The sequence below is a fragment of the Rhineura floridana genome, chromosome 4 (assembly GCF_030035675.1).
Source record: "Rhineura floridana isolate rRhiFlo1 chromosome 4, rRhiFlo1.hap2, whole genome shotgun sequence".
NCBI classification, from domain to species: Eukaryota; Metazoa; Chordata; class Lepidosauria; order Squamata; family Rhineuridae; genus Rhineura; species Rhineura floridana.
This window is the reverse complement of record NC_084483.1, coordinates 17374612-17395777: the sequence shown is the minus strand read 5'-3', so window position 1 is coordinate 17395777 and position 21166 is coordinate 17374612. Positions and strand designations below refer to the sequence as shown.

Genomic DNA, 21166 nt, shown 5'->3' with positions numbered 1-21166 from the left:
CCCTCCTTTCCCCCACTATTGGTGCTGTGGTGCCCACTCACTCTCAGCAGTAGTGTGTGTGGTCAGGCAGAGTGGCCCTTCCAACACCTGCATTATTGCTATTAACCTGGATAGGGCTGAGGCAGAGTGGCAGGGAGGTTAGAGTTGTGTGGGTGCACCAGCAGGAGTGTCAGATCAGTCCCACTGCTGCACCTGCATGGCTCAGACTTCACACCCAGTTCAGGTAAGCAGCAGCAACGCTTGTGTTGGGAGGGCCCCTCTGCGGCTCTGCTCCACCACACATGCCACTACTTATCATTCCTCATCTGCACAGCATTGCTACAAATCTGAGATGCCTGCAAGAGATTTAGAAAGCTCACTCACCATATTCTGGCTGTTCCTTTGATTCAGATATCCGGTGACTAGATGCATGCCTATCCCACCCACCACCAACGGGGTTTAGAAAGTTGCTGTCTTCAGTGGTACTATCATACTTGTAATCTTGGTCACCGCTACTCATGCGGGTAACTGTAGGTGCTGATCTCTGCCACCAGTTCCTCCATTCTGGTGATGGAACAGGCCAACTGGGCTTGCTACTTTCCCTTTGAAGATCTTTCTCTGCTTCAGAGTCTGGCCCATCAACAACTTCTATAGTTACCTGAAGAATTCAAGATAGCAGGCCAATAAGCTTTCAGGTCGCAACAACTGTCTCCCAAAAACCAATCTAAGAAAAAACTGTTGATGTACCAGTATGAGATTTTTTAAAGTGGGTCTTGCTGTAGTTTGGGAAAGGATACTAGATCCAAAAAAGTTGAAAGACTACTGCCCTATGAGTAGACAGAGTTTTTGAAAAGGCTGATGGGGGTGGGTGAGGAGAAACCTCATGAAATCTGAACCTGAAAATTTTGTATTACAAAGAATTAAGAAAATAAGCTGTTACTGTTTTAAGCATAAAAGATTAAGAGCATCCTCCTCTTTAGCCTTTTAAAATCTGCTGGGACCTGATCCAGTACTAGGAAACCCAGAGGTTGGTTCCTTCACAGGTCTAGGGCTAAGCATTCTCGAAAAGATTTCTTGCAAGTTTGTTTGGGTTTTTTGGTCAAGGCTCACTGAAAATTACAGGCCCCTGCAACCAATTTTTTGCACCCTGCCAGTTTAAGACCCCGAGATTATAGCTTCTAAAGCTTAAATTGAATCCAAGAGGGTTCAGCATTACATGAAGAGATCCAACAACGTAATTTGTGAAAACATCATAGAGAAAAGTCACATATACCTCCTGGCACATTTTTTAATGTCTGTATGTATATTCCATTTATTGCATGTATGGAAAACATTTTATTTACAGAAGTTTAAAGTTCACTGATTTTAGTTATATGAAATACATTTAAAATTTTCCAATATTACCCCGCATTGGGATAATAAGTTGCATTTTCTATGGACGTGGCTGGTGTGTGTGTATATAGAGAAAGTAGAGTGACAAGGCTGGCAGGTTAAGGAAGTACGAAGACACTCAACACCATGAGATAGACAAGAATAGAATAACTGATAGACAAGAATAGATGAAGTTTAAGTCCAATGGAGAGGAATGTGAACACCAGGGAAAAATCAAGAGAAATAGGGAAGACTTGCTCATTGGCACAGGGAGAAATGTACAAAATCATTGATCTGGAGAAACAAAGCATATATTATGATGTGGCATGACATCACATTGCAACTAGGGCCTGGTCTGAAGGCAAATGATGCCTCAGTCTTGTTGAAGCAAAGGAGGTCTAGGAAGACCACTTGAGTACTTTACATATGCCATCTTGAACTCAATGATGGTGGCAAGGTAGGAAACTGTTAATCACATTTAATTAATGTTCCCTTTTTCTCTTTGTAACAATTTTGCCAACCATTCCTTTCCCCAGGATGTGTGGTACTTTATAAATTACCCAAACCCCACTACCTACCCCTAACAGCTCCCTTATTCTCCATGATCAAGAGAACAATCTGTCAATACAATATGTACCCCCATATATACAGGAGTGGAGTGCTGGATGTGTGGAGTATCTTGCCCATCTGGGGCTCTGGGATGAGCCCATTAAGGGGTGGGCAAAAAAAAAAGAACTGACCAATACTGTTAAGACTTTCACTAGAGACAGAGAGTGTCATAGCAATGGGGAAAGCTCATTGCTCAGGGTTGAAGCACATGACTTGCATGCAAAAGTTCCAGGTTCAATCCCTGGCATCTCCAATTAAAACAACCATGTAGCAGGTGATGGGCATGACCTCCAACCTGGAGGTCCTGGAGAGTTGCTGCTAGTCAGAGTAGACAGTACTGGACCAGATCAACAAATAATCTGACCTGGTATAAAGGCAGCTTCCCATATCCAGCATTTCTAATGAGAAAGGCTACTGGTTACTTTGCTCTCACATATCTTTCCCTCCACATACTAGCTTAATAGAAACTGAACTATTGTTTTAGATTTCAATGGTCATCAGCAGGCTCTCTCTAAGGTTTAAAAAGACTGAGCCAAACATCAAAAACCAACACTCTGTCTCTCTCTCTCTGTATTACAGTTTTCCTTAAGGCAGTTTCTAATATCACCTGTTATTGTATCTACTCCACTGATGCAATCAGCAGTAACAATTTCCTTGTATTAACTGATATGAAGTTTCCCTACAGAGTCAAACCATTGGGCCATCTCCCTCAGCATTATCTATTAGAAGTACCAGCAACAGCAACTCTTAGTCGGCAGCCTGTTGCATGATATACTGAAAATGCCACGGAATTGAACCCTGGACCATCAGCATGCAAAACATGGGCTCTAAATACTAAGCTTTGGCCCCTCCCTTGTATGCTCTATGGCAGAAGTTTTATGCACTCTTCCTCACTGACCTCCAGTGTACCTTATAAAAATTTCTATTCAACAATATATCAAATGCCTATTAAAAAAAGAAGGGGAAAAAATAAGAACAGGAGAGGACAAAATGAATACATAGTGACTGATTCACAAAGTCTCTTGCTGGACTGGTAATTTGTATTGCACATATGTTGCAGTGTCCATAGAGGAGCAACAAAGGAGGACATGATGGGAGTGCATGTGTCATGTTTTATAGCTCAGAAGTGTAGGTATAACAAGGAGTCTTGTGGGACCTTATGGCATACATTATCCTGGACTACAACCTTCTTTATCAGATGCTGTGATTAAATCCTGTTTATCTAAATCAGCCCTTCCCAACCAGTGTGCCTCCAGATGTTGTTGGACCACAACTCCCATCAGCCTCAGCCAGCATTGCCAATGGTCAGGAAAGATGGGAATTGTGGTCCAACAACATCTGGAGGCACACTGGTTGGGAAAGGCTGATCTAAATTAAGGTTTAATGGGTATTGTGTAATGTGTTCTGTCCTTTGTGTTGTAATGTATATTGTAACATGCTTTATGGCAGACGTCTTCTGTCTGGTCAGATGACAGTGAGTTTAACTGTCACTGGGGGTTCCTTAACTGACAGCTGAGGAAGGACTGGAGATAGAACCTCAATATGCACCAGAAGAATAGAATGTATTCCTATTCTGATTGATGGTTGAAGGCCCATAATTCTTAGACAGGCATCCATATGACTGGGTGGGGATAGACTGGGGGGGGGCAGAAGAAGTGAATATCTGGCTGGCTGCTAGTTTGTCAGAGTCATTCCGTATTGGCTGGTGTTTGCGGTAGGCAACCAGAGGAAGAAGACATCAGAGGAAGAGGATCAAAGAAAATGAAGACCTGACAGGAATGCAGAATGGCTTGGTGGCTGAAGAGATGAGGGGAGAACCTGTCTACAGCACCAAGGGAGAAGAAAGGAGAGGCCGTTTGGAATGCTAGGCTCTGGTGTCTGGTTGGAGAGCCAGAGTAAGTTTCAAGGACAGTGAAACAAAAGCAGACCTGTGATTCGGTAAGTTGGTAGGGGTTAAAACAGGGCTTCAACCAAAGTCCTTAGTGATAGTATAAGCTTGTGCACTACATATTCTTGTAATAATATCTTTAATAAAACATTAATATTTTTGTTAAATATAGAAACTATAACTGACTGGCTTTGTACCATGCCTATGTCCCACTGATACCAGGATTATTATTTATTTATATCCCGCACTTTCCTCTAAAAGAGCCCAGGTAAGTTAAGGGTGCAAAGGGTATATTGTGATATTAAATGGTAGGCTGGATTTAGGAAAACCACTGGAGTGGAAGTTGGGTTTTGTTAGTCAAATAAGAAAGGAAATAGCCTGTCACAGATGTTGATTCCATGTTCCCTTCCAGCCCTCAGAGTTTGGGCGATCCTCCAGAACAAGGTGGTGAAGGGACTATAAAAGGTGGCACAAGATGCTTCGTTCTTGCTTTTGCTGCAACAAATTAACATGGCTATCCCTCTGTAAATGTGACAAACAGTGACTGAAAAACTGCGGGAAGAGGACAGTTCAAAAAACAGAAGAAGTAAAGTATTGGAATAGAAGCTCAGGACCGCCTTCACAGTTGGGCCACGTTTAAATGGGTGGGAAAGCAAAAAAAGAACATCACACAGAAAATAATTTGGCAGCCAAATTATCGGCTTGACACATGACTTCACTTTGTTTTGAAGAAAAAGAAAGTGAAGCTGTTGCAACCTGAATAGCCCTGCTCTGCTGGCATGACTGCATGAGCTGGCATGTGTCAAATCAATGGGTGATCAACAAAAGAGCTTTTCACCAAGAACGGAGAGAATCTCTGATCCCAAAGGAAATATGTTACTGGCTTTAAAAAGCACCTCATTTTCAAGGACTTCCTGTGAATTCGTTTACTTGAGTGCAGTGGTGCACAGCACAAAAGTAACAGCTGCTTGAGTTACCCTTTTCAAATGTTTTCTTGTCTTGCTAATACTGAAACAATTGCACAAATGGAATAGGGGCTGAGTTAAATATTTTATTACTGAAAAAGACCCAGCCAAATAATCAGTAAACAGGCAGGCACTGTATTCATTTAAGTTGACACGATGTTACTACAAGCCTAGAAATTCTGTGTAAGGCTATTGTCACTGACTTACCTATCTTTATTATAAGAAGGTCCAACAATTTATTTATTTTTTAAAATGTATGTGGGGGAAAGATAGAACAATTTACACGTCTCCATGAAAACTGTATAATTATATATGTATGTGGTTGTAGCCAATGTTAGTTCTACTCAGAGTAGACCTATTGAAATTAATAGTCCTAAATTAGTCATGTCTTAAGTTCAATGGGTTGAACTAATATTGGATATAATCTATAGCAGATTCTGTCTTATGAAAAGCAACACATTAAATCAGTGACACATATAGTAATGTGAAATGTTAACACAAGCAATTCAGCTCTAAAATACTGTAAAAATTCAGAGTGATGACTCCAGAAGAACTAGCTCCAAATCTAATGTTTGTTTCAAGTTATGTATTTGTCCTTGTTCCACAGAGCAGTTGTTTATTTCCATTCAAGATACTGTTTGGCCAGAAGGTTCTATTTTCTGTGCTCATTTCAAAGTTCTAACAAATAAATTTTCAGTAGAAAGCTCTACAGGAAGCAAGTCCAGATCATTTGAAAGAAGTGACGTGAGCATTTTAACATCGCAAATGCCTATTTGTAGTGAAACATCTTCAGTCAATGAATAAAATTCCAAAAAGCTTGTGCCAGCCACATCCAAATTTACTTCAGTTTTACTTGTATGACCTGTTGCAGGGTTTGTTGAGATATCATCCTGCGGGTATTTTGCTTTATGTTGATAATATGTTTATCATATTGAGACCAACAATATAAATTTTGAAAAAATCAGTCAGTCCGTTTGAACGGAACAATTAATCAGTCAACCAATGATCTCAACTTTATTACAAATAGTTAACAACAATACAGAAGTCTGACAGGGGAAGGGGAAATAGCCTTTTGTTATATATGCTGTAAACCGCCCAGAGCTTCAGCTATGGGGCGGTATATAAATGTAATAAACAAATAAATATCCCATGTTGTTTCACATATTCCCCAAGTTATTAGTAGGTTTTATGACAGATTATATATTTATTACATATTGTGCATTCTATTATTCATTAAGTATAATATAGAGGGTCATATACCATTTACTCTGCAGGTTGTCGTTTTTTTAATATATTTTACTTCAAGTATTTAAAATTCCTTTGATAAAGGGACAAGCTAGGGCAAAAAACAGACCCTCAAATATGATTCCAAGCTTTACCTGGATGTTTGGATTTTGCCCATTGATGTCTGCTTTTGAGAGGTCAGGGAAATTTGGGAGATCCAGAAGGAAAGATCTGGGTCCATCTCTTTGTAAAGATGTATGTCCATTCTCCTGCCTGAATCGCTGTTTGGTGAATGACTTGTGTGCTACTTGGTGGTCAGGATAATCCCGTCTGTCCTCAGGGTTTAATGTGAAGCTGGAATCAGGCAATGAAAGACTATCTGTATGGAGACTGTCCTAGGTAGATAAAGAAGCAAACACAAAATTATATACAGCAAATAAAAGAGAATGGGGTGAAGCCAGAGATGTGCTAGCAGAATAAATTCTAGCAGTGTAGCAGTTTCTTGTGAACCATTGTACAAGAGCTAGCAGAACACAGTGGGCTGGGTTGCACATCATTTTAAACCACAATTAAGCTTAACTATGCTTTAAAGGTGAATATGCAGTGTGCTGGTACACAGGACTAAAGTTACATCCGTTTCATTTCTCCCCCGCTCCTCCTGCTGCCAAGCAAACCATGAGTTGTAACAAAAGTTTGTTCTTAGCTTGTTGCTTATGGTTTGGGAGAACACTAAGCCAAACGATGGATTAGCTTCTGGCAGGACTGGGGGTGGAGCAAACTGCTTATGATTTTAAGCTCTGTGCTAACTCTGCACATTCACCTTTAAACCATACACCCCCCCCTTTTATCATCACAGCAACCCTGTGAGATAGACTAGGCTGCAAAATAGCAACTGATCACCCAGTCAATGTCCTGATTCGTGAGGATTTCAACCTGGGTCTCCCATGCCCCAGTCTGAGACTCTAGCCACTACTCCAAACTGAGGTCTGGAGTCATAACTGCTATATGTAGATATATCCCTTCTTAGGTTGTTTTCAGGTGCGTTTTCATTTCTTGCCACCTGAGAGGAAAACCTTGCTTTATAAGCATGCGTCTTCTCACAGCTGTCTGTAGTTTCCAGCAGGCAGCTGCTTTCTGCCTCTCCTCCTGCCCACTCCCCAAAATCATTCACCATCTTCTTGCCAAATTTATTTCTGGATCCACCACCTGTCAAATTGTGTTTTCCTTGGTGTCTTGAAGGCATATTATCTACATGGCTCACAAGGAACAAGAGGATTTTGCCACAGAACTGCAGACTAAAGCAGCATCCTATGTTTAGATTGCCACTCCCAGGATGACCCTTCTTTTTCAAATCTAACATTTGCCTGCTGCATATTCCTGCTGCTTACCTTCTGGATGTATCAGAAGTATGCAGCAGGCAAGTGTTATATTTGAAAAACAAGGGTCATCCTGGGAAAGGCAATCTATTTAAGCACAAGATGTTCTGACCTCTTGTTTACATAAGCAAATGTCTAGGTGGCAAGAGAATTACCACCTGTGGTGCCCTCTCTTTGTTTGTGAAGATGTCAATAGCATTTGTCAGGATTGGGCTCCAAAACAATCCCTGTGAGCTCAGTAATGCTCATCTCAAAAGGCAATGCAAGTGTTAGAAGCCTCGAATTCTTCTCTAGTTTAGATTAAAATACAAACCACACAATACTTCCCAGTTTAGCCCCAAAATGTCTGGTGATGGATAAACAACAGCTTACCACTGAAGACTGTTGGGGCAAGATAGTCCTCAACAGGGATCTCACCCTCCCCATTCAACAGCCATTTCTCTGGGTGCAGCTTTTCAAAGCAGCTCCTCTGCAAATCAAGAGATGATTCTTTTACCTGGTCTGCACAGGGATTGCACTGAAAGGCCACACCCAGGAAAACTGTTGGCAAATTCAGATCAGTTCTGAAATCAGCCAAAACAATTTCCTAAATTTGGGGGAAATATCTCAATTCATCTCTGAGCCAAACTTTACACAAGGAGATCAGACTGTGAAACTAATAATATGCCTATTTGTCAAGTGTTGGCACAAAACTTCCTAGACTGCTTAGTATTTTCTTCTATATTATAGTCTAGGCTAGTGGGCTTGAAGAGGCCCACTGTGGGAAAAAGAAGAAGAGAAGGCTTGATGCCTTTATGAAGCTAGTAACGCAGCAAGTGTACAATCCAGTTTCCAGAGCACCTGGTTTATAATTAAAAATGTTAACACAGAGACTCCAGGCTGAAATCCTACACGCCACACAATCCCTTCCTGCAAGCAAAAAAGCTCACAGAAACAAAGTTCTGCTACACATTAGGAGCCTCTCTCTTTAAAACGAATGAAAGCAGCCTCATTTCGACATTGTTCAAGCCCTAATACTCCTCTCGGCCTATGCTCTATTGTTACAACATCAAAGACCAACTGCTGGCTCCAATACAGTCAATATGAAAAGAGATGGCCCCCTAAATTTACTGCTTGACTGCATTCTCTTTAAACGGACAGCACCGTGGTCCTTTTTCAAAGAGGTATCGCAGACATAGATCTTCTTTATAGGACATCATGTACAATAAAGCAGAGCTATAACTTTGTAAAAAAAAAAAAAAGAAGAAACCAACAACGTGAAGCACCTTTAAAGAATCCCCATGAGGTGAACATTCCTTATAAAAATATCACTGTGGTTACCAGTTTTTAAAATGCTCGGTACATTCTAGCCATAGTTCAAAGTCCTTTGGTGATATATCACTGTTTAGCTGACTAATTAAATTATATTTTAGCTAGGCTATAACCTTACACATTCTATGTGCCAAAAATTATATTTAAAGTGGTTTGCCTCAGACATGTAGAATGGTAATGGTAATACTTAGCGGTGGATTCCTCACCATAGTTATGTTCCCATAAATCTACCCATGGCAAAAAAGATTTCTCCTACTGCCACCCCAGCACTGATGTGTTTTGATGTTTAACTGTGACTTACCTAAAGAAATGCCTTACTGTGAAAAAAAAATATACGGCTCTGTTAAACTATGTTGATTCCAATCTGAGCAGTGAATGTTTTGAAGACTATTTGGTCCAAATAAAGCTAAAGATCAGTTACACATCATGATGCTAGAATCTACATCTTCATTCACAATGCGAAACTTAATCCATCTTTGTTACTGAGCTATTTTAGCATTTGCAGATGCTACAGCAATGTTAAAAATAGGGCCATAACATGCTTCAAGGGCCATGGAGGAGGCACATGCAGAAAAAGGGAAGCCAAGTAAAACATAAAGGGAATCCCACTCGCCTCCATCATCACCATGGGAAGTAGGTAGCTATGCTGGTTCATCACGACAGAGTAATACCTACATTAGGACCAACTAAAATGGCACAAGATAGTGAGCTAGCTTTCAAGATTTCCAGAACTCCTTTTTAAGCTGGATGTTATGCAAGGCAGGGAGAGGAGAGAAAAAGCTCACCATGATGTAGGAATGAAGAGAGATGGAGCACTGGTGGTGGAAGTGGCTTGAATACATATTTGCTGCCCAGTAAACAAATGCCTGCTTGAATGCAGTGGATAGTATTCAGGCCAATGCCACCACACTTTGGTCTTAAAGACAAAGAAATGGACAAGATTATGCTGCTTCCCATCATCCTAGAAGCTTGATATAATCCAACCCCAAACTGAGAAAGCACCACTAGCAAGCCAAACAAAAAGAAAGAAAAAGAAAAAAAGGGAGGGGCAAATATTCCAGGAGCTTAAAAGGAAGCTTGTCCCAGATCCAACATTAAGAGCCACTATGAAAAATGGAAACGGACTGCCTTCAAGTTGATCCCGACTTATGGCGACCCTATGAATAGGGGTTTCATGGTAAGCGGTATTCAGAGGGGGTTTACCATTGCCTCCCTCTGAGGCTGAGAGGCAGTGACTGGCCCAAGATCACCCAGTGAGATTCATGGCTGTGTGGGATTTGAACCCTGGTCTCCCAGGTCGTAGTCCAACACCTTAACCACTACACCACACTGGCTCTCTAGTGCCCCATTTATTTGGAGTGAATTGCTGTGAAAATGTGCCTACGTGGAAGGATTGGTTCCAAAACAAGTTGGGCCGGGAATAAATCTCATTTCAAGCATTTGGCATTCCTCCCCACTTTGTTTTCCTAGAAACTTAGCCTGAGGCATGGTAATTTCAAACTGACGACCTTCACTATGAGAGCAAGAGAGAGTAGGCTAAAATAGCTATAGAATTCCTAGTGTGTGAGAATTTTAGAGTAACTGAAGGCAGGCGCTTTCTGAAAGCCTGCTTGACAAACCATTGATAAATCTGCAGAGGTACATAGGCAGCTGCCTTTTACCGAGTCAGATAATCTAGCTCAGTTTTGTCTATGCTGGCTGGCAGTGGCTGTCTGGGATTTTAGACTGGGGACATTCCCAGCCCTTCCTAGAGATGCCAAGATTGAACCTGAGGCCTTCTGCATGCAAAGCAGATGCTCTATCATTGAGCTACAGTATTTTGACACATGCAATAATCAATTATATAACTTGGACTGTAGCCTACCCCTGTGAAGAGCTGCATGTACATCGTAAAAGAAAACAAAATTTGCTAGAAATGTGCTGAATTTGAGAAAATGATACAATATTGAGCAAGCTTCTGCTCTTGAAAACCTATCCTTTTGAACCTTCCATTAAATAAATACTTGCAGGAACAAGCAACAGCAGGCTCCTCCAATAATATTTTTTATTAACACTTCAGTGCTAACTGTTTCATTTAGAAAAAGAGGCATATGGCACCCTCTTACTGATGTTCTGCACTCCCTGTAGCAATGCTCTCAAACTAAACTGTCAAGTGGGCCAGTTCCAACCCTTGGGACTTTCTCTGATCTCATCCTATTTTCTTAATATTACACACATACACCTAACCATTCATAAGGGTGCCACCCTGTTTTGTTTATCGTATCTTGGGCATGATTTTTTTATATTGTGCATGTGTAGTATCCTGATGAACTAAGGCTAGGGAGTACAGGGACAATAGGTAAGAAACAAGAGATGGTTAATAGAAGTCTTAACTGAAAGAAAAGAAGCACCAAATACTTAGCTACCCTGATGTGGAATGTAGGCTGCAGACTACACCCAATGTCATATAATAGTAGAATTGGAAGGGGCCTACAAGGCCATCAAGCCCAACCCCCTGCTCAATGCAGGAATCCAAACTAAAGCATACCCGACAGGTGCCTCTCCAGCTGCCTCTTGAAAGCCTCCAGGGTTGGACAGCCAACCACCTCCCTATGGCATTGGCCTTCACTTGCTAGGTTAAGACCCTCAAGAGGTTCATGTCCAGAATTAAGATGGGACACACGAGCGGCATCTCCACCATTTTTATTGTTTTTCTGGGGGAGGGGGCGAAGGATAATTTTTCGTAAAGAGAATGAAAAGAAACACACAGGAATATAGGAAAGAAAAAGAGAATGGGAGGCGACGGAGAACAAAGGAAATCAGAGTACAAAATTAAAACTGCAGTCCTGCACACGCTTGCGAGTAAACATGCATAGAACTGTGCTGCACAAGTGGGTCCCATCAGGCTGAGGTTGAAAATAGGTCCGAGGTTTAAAAAGGACTACTGGCTGATGGTTCTAACACCCTTGAAACAAGGAGCTGCTTGTGCTTGTAAATGTGCAATATATGCACACCTTTCTAGTAAGAGCCAAATCTAGTCTACAGAGAGGCTATACTACTGTTCTTCAACTTTGGCTTCCCAGACGTTCTTGGAGGACAACGCCATCATCCCCACTGGTCAAGGGATCATGGGAGCTGCAGTCCTGCAACATCTGGGGACCCACAGTTGAAGAACACTGGCTTATACTGATACACTGGCCCCAGCACAGCAGTGAATTAATACACACAAATACATACAGTAACAGCAGTCTCAAAACCTCTGCTGTTAAGACAGAGATATACAAATGGGGGGGGGAGGACAGAGCTCAAAGATGGATCTTATTCAAAGCTGCATCTATCACTATAGTCAAATTCCATTCTCATAGTTCAGTATTGACATCAGTAGCAAACAACACACGTAATTTCTAAACCAGAGGTTCCCAAACCCTGGTCCGTGGTCCACGAACTTCATTCAGGTGGTCCACAGAATGTCCACATTAAATATTCACGTTGATTTTTCATTGTATTTTTATTGCTTCTTTTATTTCTTATATTGCACTTTATTGTATTACAACTCAAATTCTATAGAATGCAAACTGTGATGCAATAAAATACAATATGAGAAATAAAGGAAGCAATTAAAAATCATACAGTGCATTACAACTGCTACAATAGGTAGAAAAATCATTAAGTGGTCCACTAAGATCATCAGCAATTTTCAAGTGGTCCATGAGAAAAAAAAGGTTTGAGAACCACTGGTCTGCAAAAGATTTGGGTGTGGCTTTCACATTCACGTAGCCCAAAGAGCTTTAAAAGCGTCTCTAGTAAAAGAACGTGGGACATCAATTTATATGACCGATTCATATTTTCCTGGTGGGAGGGAGAATTTTGCAAAGTAACATCCATTAATATTAGTAGCCATGAGTTTGAGCGAGGCAGGTTTGGCTTAGCTGACACATAAGCTAATGAAAGGCAGTAATCGGCTAATTCTTCAGCACGTATAAAATAGCTGCACTGCAGATCTACGGCAAGTGGCACTGACAACAAGAGATACCAGAAATACCCCCGTGGTTATGAGTCAGGTCCAGTATTTTTTTCCCAGGCAACCAGATACGAAAAAGAAGAACAATAATTGTTTATTTATTTAGAAATATCAGGACTGGAGGTGCCTGTCTGATTTCCATAGTAACAGCATTCCAAATTACTGGTACCTTGGAGAATTGTTGATTGTATAAAATATTTAGGGCCCATTTCCTTACGTTTGACTATCATAAGAACAACCATCCATAATGGGATTTCTATGCAAATAAGTACCAGGAATGGTGTAAGGCAGGAGGGGGGGTGCGTGGCCATCCAGATGTTGCCAGATTACGGCTTCCATCATCCTGGATCATTGGATATGCTGGACGGGCTGATGTAAGTTGTAGTCCAGCCACATCTCAAGAGCAACAAGTTCCCTACTCTTGGCATAAGGCATAGTGATTTGTCCAGTTATATCACAATTTCTTTTTTTCCTTTTTTTTTGCTTCAGAGAAATGGATTCTACTCCTGGAATTAATAAGGTTCTATACTCAACAATGCCGGCACAGGAATAGCCTTATGAAACTTACATGCTGTGTGGATGGGCCTTTAATTTTTCACATGCTACCACTCTAAAATATGAACAATTAGATATATTAACATTTTGTTCAACGCTAGCCATTAATACCAAAAGCTGAAGTGAAAAGTCAAGGCTGTAAAGTCACCCACTCTGGCTTCATTTCAAGGAGGGATACATACCAAGGAACGGATGCAAGTCAGTAGCATCCCCCAGGCTCAGAAGGTTGCCAGCCAGTTTACTACTGCTGTTCTCCAAAATAGAATTTATGTACCTGCGGGGATAAAACCCTGACTGTTCCAAGTTGGACTGTTGTCCAAAAGTGTATGAAGAAAGCCTTAGCCTTTGTGAAATGAAAGCTGGATATATGCAGGGAAAGAAGAACAGGATGAGGCCCCTCCAAACAGCTTAAAACAAAAGTGCTCTTTGTTTTAAAAATGCAATGTACTTATACCCTATTTTGCAAAATGCCAAAACCCACAAAACAACAATTTTAAATGTTACCAGGAAATAGTCTGCATGTAGTTATGCATAAATGAAAAATTACCCATCAGTATTGTACACAACTGCCAGTAGGGTACTAGACACTTCCAAGATGTGTTATTAGTCATCTGCCACCTCTGAGATGTTTATACCTGAAACTAAAGTTGGGCTGTCATTTTCTGACTTCTTAGTCCAAGACATACTTTTTTTTTTAAAAAAGTGCAATTGGGCATGTTTGTGCTAGAGACATTTTTAAGACTAATCATGACATTCTTGCATTATTTGGCAAATCTTTGTGCCCTCATTCCACAATAGCAGTCCACTTGTTCTTGCAAGAGAACGGTATCGTGATATGACTTAGATCAGAGGTTTTTCCTATGGAACCCATTCTGTGTCACCAGCTAATCTGCCAAATCTTGCAAGTCTGCTGCAGAACTCATGCATTGATGATTCTGGGGAGCACCTACTATGCTTGGTGAACTTGATCACGTCCTCCAAGTGAACAGAGAGTTCACTGCCTTGTATTGCATGGATGGATGGATAGTTGTGAGCAAGCTGACTTTTAGGGAGGTTTATCTGCCACAACATTGAGGAATCCCTGGTGAACTTCCAAGGAATCTCGGGGATCTCCTGAATACAATACAAAAGCCACTGGTTTGGAAAATACAGTTATAACTAAAAGTAGCTTCAGGATTTACCAAAGGACTACCAGCAAACTGAATAGCCAATTCCCCATTCAGCTAGTAGTACATCTTAAAACTTATTTGGGCTATAGATGTGGGTAGGTGATTGCATACTCCTGTTCATACCACAGTGCCTTAGAGCAGCTGTAGGTGTTCCTGAAGATGAGCCATTAGCTGAGTGTGCAAAGGGAAATTTTTAACATCTGTGGACAGGAACCTTTTTTTAAATTCTTGAACTTGCCTAGATGCTTGGGGGCATTTCATAAACATTTTATATCATTAGAACCTGTTCTAAGTATCTTGGGGAACAGTCCTCACCATACTACACCTCCATTGATGAACTTAAAATACTTGCAACCTATTGTCTTAAGGGAAAACATGAGGAAGTGTGGGTGAGATTATTCCTTTATGTATCATGGCAACTGTCACACCTCAAATTCTTCTGTTCTGATGAGCCAGGTGGCTTTGGGTGAAGTATGTCTCAATGGCCTGGATTGCTTCTGACTGTAGAAAATAATTGAGCTCTCATAAAATAATGGGCTGATTATCTTGGCCTAATAAATCAGTGGTAGAGGAGGAAAACAATGAAGGTAAGTGGGGGTGGGGAGAGGAGAATAAGGCTAATCAAGGCCTTAGTTTTGGCTGCAGCAACAGGAATAGTTCTAGTATCCATTAGATTCAATCCAGAAGTCTTTGCTCTCCTTGTACACCCAGTAATCAATGAGTACAGCCATTAGAGATTAAGGACGGGTAAATCTGTCCACTTTGGTTTCCTTCAGTTTCTCATTTTTCCTATTTTAATTTCACTTCATCAGTTTGCAATTTTTAAAATCCTCAGTATGAATTCCTCCTAATATATGCATCCTTGTATGCAATTTTACTTAATGTACACATACTTGCAAAGCAATTTCATCTAATATATTTCAATTTGGATGCAATTTTCACTAATATATGCATTTTATGCACACTTTGCCCTAGTGCATGCATTTTTGTACACAAACAAAATGCAGTGGCAAGACTGCTCACTGGGGCAGGGTATTGACAACATGTCACCCCACTGCTGAAAGAATTGCACTGGCTGCCCATTTGCTACTGGGCCAAGTTCAAGGTTCTAGTTTTGGTGTACAAAGCCCTATACAGCTTGGGACCAGGATATCTGAAAGAGCGTCTCATCCCTTATATACCCAGTTGATCACTGTGCTCTGCAGGTGAGGGGCTCCTGCAGATACCATCTTATCAGGAGGTCCGTTCTGCACAACATAGGAAACAGGCCTTAAGGCCTGTTTTTATGATGCTTTGGTATGTTTTTAGTGCTTTTGTTTGCCCTCCTGGGCTCCTTCAGCCAAGTATATATGTATGATAAATAAATAAATAAATAAATATTTGACTGAAAAACTGCATCGCAAAATTTCAAGAAGTGCAAATTTTGAAGGATGGCTGTTTTGGTTTGCTTATTGTTTAGAAAAGTGCAAATTAGGTAGGTTAGCCTATAAATGCAAACTGAATCGAATATATGCAGCTGTACATGGGTTCCCTGAAAACTGGGCTTGCAAACCCACAGCAAACCTCAGGAATGCACCCTCCTAGTTCCTTCTACCCCCCAGCAGACATTCTCCTTCCTTCTGTCATCGCCTTAACTAGTTCCCTCTTAACCAGGATTGCAAACATACTTCAGACTCTTCTATCAAGCTCTAAGTCAGCGCCAACTATTGTTCATTTTTATTAAGATGCCATACTAAACTACAGTTGAGCATTAGAAGGGAAGGGGGAGGGATTCACGTTGGAAGGTAAATGAGTGATTGGGTTGTGTGCTGAGGATGACGTCTGCTTTTAGAAACCCAGCTTTTCAGGGAGCCACCATTTTTCTTCTGCTTAGCTTCATTCATACATCACATATAACTATCACCCACGCAGCATTAATAGATACACTCAGGTATCAAATCCATGCACTACCTCAACCTGTATTTGCTTGCTGTCTCTCTGTTAACAATCCCTCAGGCTGGTGGGCATGCACACATACCACACACACCACAGGCCACAATCAAAACTACATATTTATTCCACTATTATTCCACTTTAAACAGTCATGGCTTCCCCCAAAGAATCCTAGGAAGTGTAGTTTGTAAAGGCTGCTAAGAGTTATTAGGAGATCTCACAATCTGCTTTATGCCATTCCTATCCATAATCTTTGTTGGGCACATGACTAGACAAGCATGCAACATTTTATTCTTTGTACACACAGAGAAATGCTTTCAATCCTACCAGTCAAATCCAGTAACATATTGTATTTACTTTAAGGCATAATAATGACAAAGTGCACCATTTTCTACATTCAGCTTACAACTTCTTAATGAATAGGGGTAGAAATCAGATACAATGCCATTGACTTCTGATTTGCCAGAACTCCAAACCAATGACAGACAACTAACAGCAGACAGGACCCTTGAGAATCAGAGGTTTTCATTAATTAGAGGTGGCATTTTTCCAAAGTTATTTTTTTTAAAGCATGAAAATGTAGCCAGCTGTTTTATATCCACACAGGGTGGTATTCACTTTAAAAACTGCACAAGAAGTTCTGCTTGTGCAATGGGACTTTCCCCCCTCTCCTTCCCCTGGGTGTGTCCTGCGCTGTCCCCATATCTGCTCTAGAGGATTGGGGGAACCCCCAGAACAGATTTAGGTGTGTGCAGGGGGAGAATGTTCCACTGCACAAGAGGAAATCCTTGCAGTGATGGAACATTTGCCTTTGTACTAGGTTGAATACAACTCAAGATCTGGTTCATTCTCAGGTTCCTCCAGTTGCTGGTCTTAGGAAAGACCTATCAGTCTGAGGTTTTTGAGAGCTGCTGCCACTCAACAGAGCAGATAATACTGAGCTAGATGGACTAGTAGTCTTACTCAGTATAAAGCTGGATATGTTTATAATCAGCCTCTGCCCCCTTCTCTCTACACCTCCACTTCTTTCTGTGTGTCTGCACAAGGCACTTTCTTTTCATCCCATCATGGGTATGCCTCCCATCTTCCTGCTTCTGTGGTTGTACCAATAGAATATACTCCATTGTAAAATAGTTTTTTAGTTCCAACTTATGTTGGTTTTGTCAAGTAAGGCCCCTGAGACCCTTTATTGCCCCAAACAGAGAGTACACACATCTAAGACTTTTCCTGTCACAATGTTAAGAAGCAACAAGGTAGATAGCTTTGAAGAGCAAATTCTAGAGCAAGGATGGGAATCTCCAGATGTTGTTGGATGACTCCAGTTCCCATCGGCACCAGCCAGCATGGCCATGGTTGGGGATGATGGGAGTTGTAGTCCAACAACATCAGGAAGGCTTTAAGTTCCCTGTTGTTAGAGCTCCCTGAAATGGAATTCGAATTCAGTTTATATTAAGTGAACAAATATGTGTTCACTCTGTTGTTGAATATATGCACCTAAGTGACAGTTGCATTTTCATTTCACTATGTCTCTGAAGAGTAAGTTGAAGTGGAGGGGGGGGTCCACATTTGAGTACTGCAGCAAAGATACTGAACATCCCAGTTTAAGAAGTCCTTCCCCCTTTTGCTCTAAATCATTATTTTTCTACACAGTGTTGGTGAGAACATAACCAGACACCTATGGGAAGCCCGCAAGCAAAACATGAGTGCAATAGAGCTCTCCCCACTTGTGCTCATGGCAAGTACCCTTGATAGCTTTATCCTCCATGAATTTGTCTAATCCTCTTTTAAAGTCATCCAAGCTGGTGGCCATCACTACATCTTGTAGTACTAAATTACAGTTTAACTACGTACTATGGGAAGAAGTATTTTGTTTTATCTGTCCTGAATTTTCCACCATTCCAGTTCATGGATGACCCTGAGTTCTAGCGTAACGAGAGAGGGAGAAAAGTTTTTCTCTATCCCCTATCTCCACACCATGTTTACATTTACACACCTTTATCATGCCCTCCCTTGTTGTAACTGTTTCTCGTAGGGGACTTGCTCTAGCCCCCTTGATCATTTTGCTTTGACTTGTCTGCACCTTTTTCAGCTCTACAATATTCTTTTTGAGGTGAAGAAACCATGCACATGGCGTTCCAAGAGTGGTTGCACCAATGATACTTATAAAGGCATTACAATATTGGCTGTTTTATTTTCATCCCTTTCCTAATGATCCCCAACATGAAATTTGCCTTTTTAACAGCTGCTGCATGCCAGGTCAACATTTTCATCAAGCTATCCACCACAACTCTTTCCCAGATAGTCACCGCCAGTTCACACCCCACCAGTGCATATGTGAAGTTAGTATACAAACTCATTTAAGAGTACAATCCTTAATATCACACTTTTTAATGTGGGAAGGGGGGAATGTACACATCTAAACAAAGAGCTGTTGGAATGATCTCTGATATAGCCGCCTGCATCAAGAGAATGAGCCATCAATTAGAGAAGAAGAAAATATTTAACAAGCACTTAGTTCCTAGCCTACGACAACAAATCCTATTTCAGATTTTAGGTTTCACACGGTCTTTATATCTGTTTCAATAATGATTTTAGCAAAATTCTACCTACATGAGTTTGGTAATTTAGCCTTTTTTGCCTTCATAATGCATCTTAGGGCTTCTGCATTTAATAATAATATAGGCTCCACACTGTCCGACTCCTGGGATTAGAATGTAGGCTTGGAATTCCAGGAGGAGTAGTCACTTACTCACCTGCTGTTTGTGTGGCAGAAGGCATCATCCGAGAATGAGCAAGAACATTTTTGTCCTTAGAATTCCAAACAGACAGCGAGAGAACAAAATCTAGGATCAATTTATGCCAGGGTAAACTGGGGTTACCAGATGCTTTTTTTTTTTTTTTTAAGGCAGCAATTCCTTAATAATTAGTCATGGGGTGAGACTTATGGGCGAGTCACCAGCTTTCAGATGGCCCCTGAACTAGTTCAAAATTCTGATGGTATCCACCACCCTAGTTTATTTAAGGTTAACGCTGCCTATCACACAAACCAGGATCCAGAGGGCTTAAAAAAAAAATCCTAACAGATATCCATAACTTCCTCAGCTTGCCTTTTAGTGAGCTGGTAAAGAGGGGCATGGATGAGAACCGGTATCATTCTGATCTAGTGCTTGCAGCAAGGGTGGCATTGCCCATACTAGGGAGAGGCACAGGGAACCGCTCCCATGTCTCCCCCAGGCAGGGACTGACTTAGTCAATCCTCCCTTGCTGCAGATCCTTTACACTCAGCAATAAAGTTGTGCTTCTTAATCCCATTGATGGTGTCCTGGCCTGTTTTCTGAGTGCTAGGGCCAAGCTTCTAACTGTTCTGCCTAGCATGGACATCACAGTAGAGATGATCTCCCTGTTTTACTACACTGACTGTGAAAGGGAAAAAAAGAGATAGAAAGAGACCTAGAGGCCATGGGCTTATCACGGGGGCCCTTCTCCAGACGCTCCTGCTGTCAGAGATTAAGTGGGTAAAAGAAGGACCTTTTAACAGGGTCGTACTGCAGCTTTGGAATACTCTCCTGGCATCTCGTTTAATAAGTTTTAAGTACCAAGCCAATACTATTTGAACTCCCAAGCCTTTGAATGATTAGTTACCATGTTGCTGCCGGCTCAAATATTTAGGATTTGTTCACCCCCTCTCCTCGTTTTTAACTGCTGTTGTTGGTTATGATTTTAATTTTTTTAGAAACTATTTCAATTGTTGCTCTTATCGTTGATTTACCTACTTTGTAAGCTGCATTGAGAATCTGTATTATAAAGACAGGGCATACTATGACGAAGACCACGATGACTACTACTCTTCTTTAGATAAATAAGTACTCAGCTTTTTTTGAAGAGATGGAGGAGTTCATGCTAAAAAAAGGACAGATGTCTTCACATTTTGACAGCTATACTGGGTTGCATCCAATGGTCTCACTCAGCTGACAGTAAGGCTTCCATCACCAGAATGAGGATGAAAGCCGTTTTCATTGATTCCCCTCTTCTCCTTTATCCCCCTCAGCCCTTCTAAATGTGCTCTAGAAGGTGGGAGGACCTTTCAGAACAGATCTAGAGGGGCATAGGGCTACAGGGGGAAAGAATCACTGAAAATTGCTGTGCTCCCTGTTCAGGTGACTGAAGCTGAGTGACAATGCTGAATGCAGCTCATTGTTTTTAACTGAGGAGCCACATGGAGGGCTCAAAGGCAGGTTAAAATATTTTTATACATAATTCATCCATGAAGTGGCTGTATATATTTTGTCTACACTTAGATTTGCCATTCTGGTGTATAGCAATGTTGCATACTAAAGTCAAAGTGGTAGAAATGGATACGAACCTGTCCATTTGGTTAGAGGCCTTGCCAGTGAAAGAACTTGTAACTGAACCTGATTGCTGCTGTCTCCACAGTTTGTTAATTCTTCTCAGCTTTCTTTTCTCCACAATTTGTATTTAAATATCTGTACATAATAACCCTCCATTACCTATGTTAAATCATAACGTTAGGAATGACACTTTTAACTATTTTTCTTCCGGAATTAAAAAGAAGCCTACCACATATGTTCTATATTCAAAGTCATAAACAATATCAGAATTATATTCTCTATGGCCAGGCAAAGGGAAAAACCCAAATTTCTGCTCCTCATATCCCCTTAATCTTCTTATGTTGTGTTACAAATAGCCTCTCATATACACAGATTAACGCAAGTGATCCTATCTCAAGTTTTTGTTAAGTCCCTGGCTTTCTATTCAAACAAAAGAGC

General features: G+C 41.0%; 1 protein-coding gene across 3 annotated transcripts in view; it reads right to left on the bottom strand.

Annotated features, from left to right (window-relative positions):
- The window catches only part of ISM1 (isthmin 1), a 54389-nt gene that overhangs the window by 14935 nt on the left and 18288 nt on the right, over positions 1–21166 (bottom strand). Inside the window, exons 1-3 of one of the 3 annotated variants that reach the window (XM_061622569.1) lie at positions 13461–13588; positions 6192–6431; positions 364–637 (exon numbers count right to left, since the gene is read on the bottom strand). In XM_061622569.1, coding sequence (XP_061478553.1) covers positions 364–637; positions 6192–6431; positions 13461–13487 — 541 coding nt within the window. In that variant the 5' untranslated portion in view covers positions 13488–13588. Of the gene's footprint in view, positions 1–363; positions 638–6191; positions 6432–7784; positions 7870–13460; positions 13589–21166 lie in introns of those variants that run through there. The other 2 variants (XM_061622568.1, XM_061622567.1) reach the window with 2 other exon arrangements.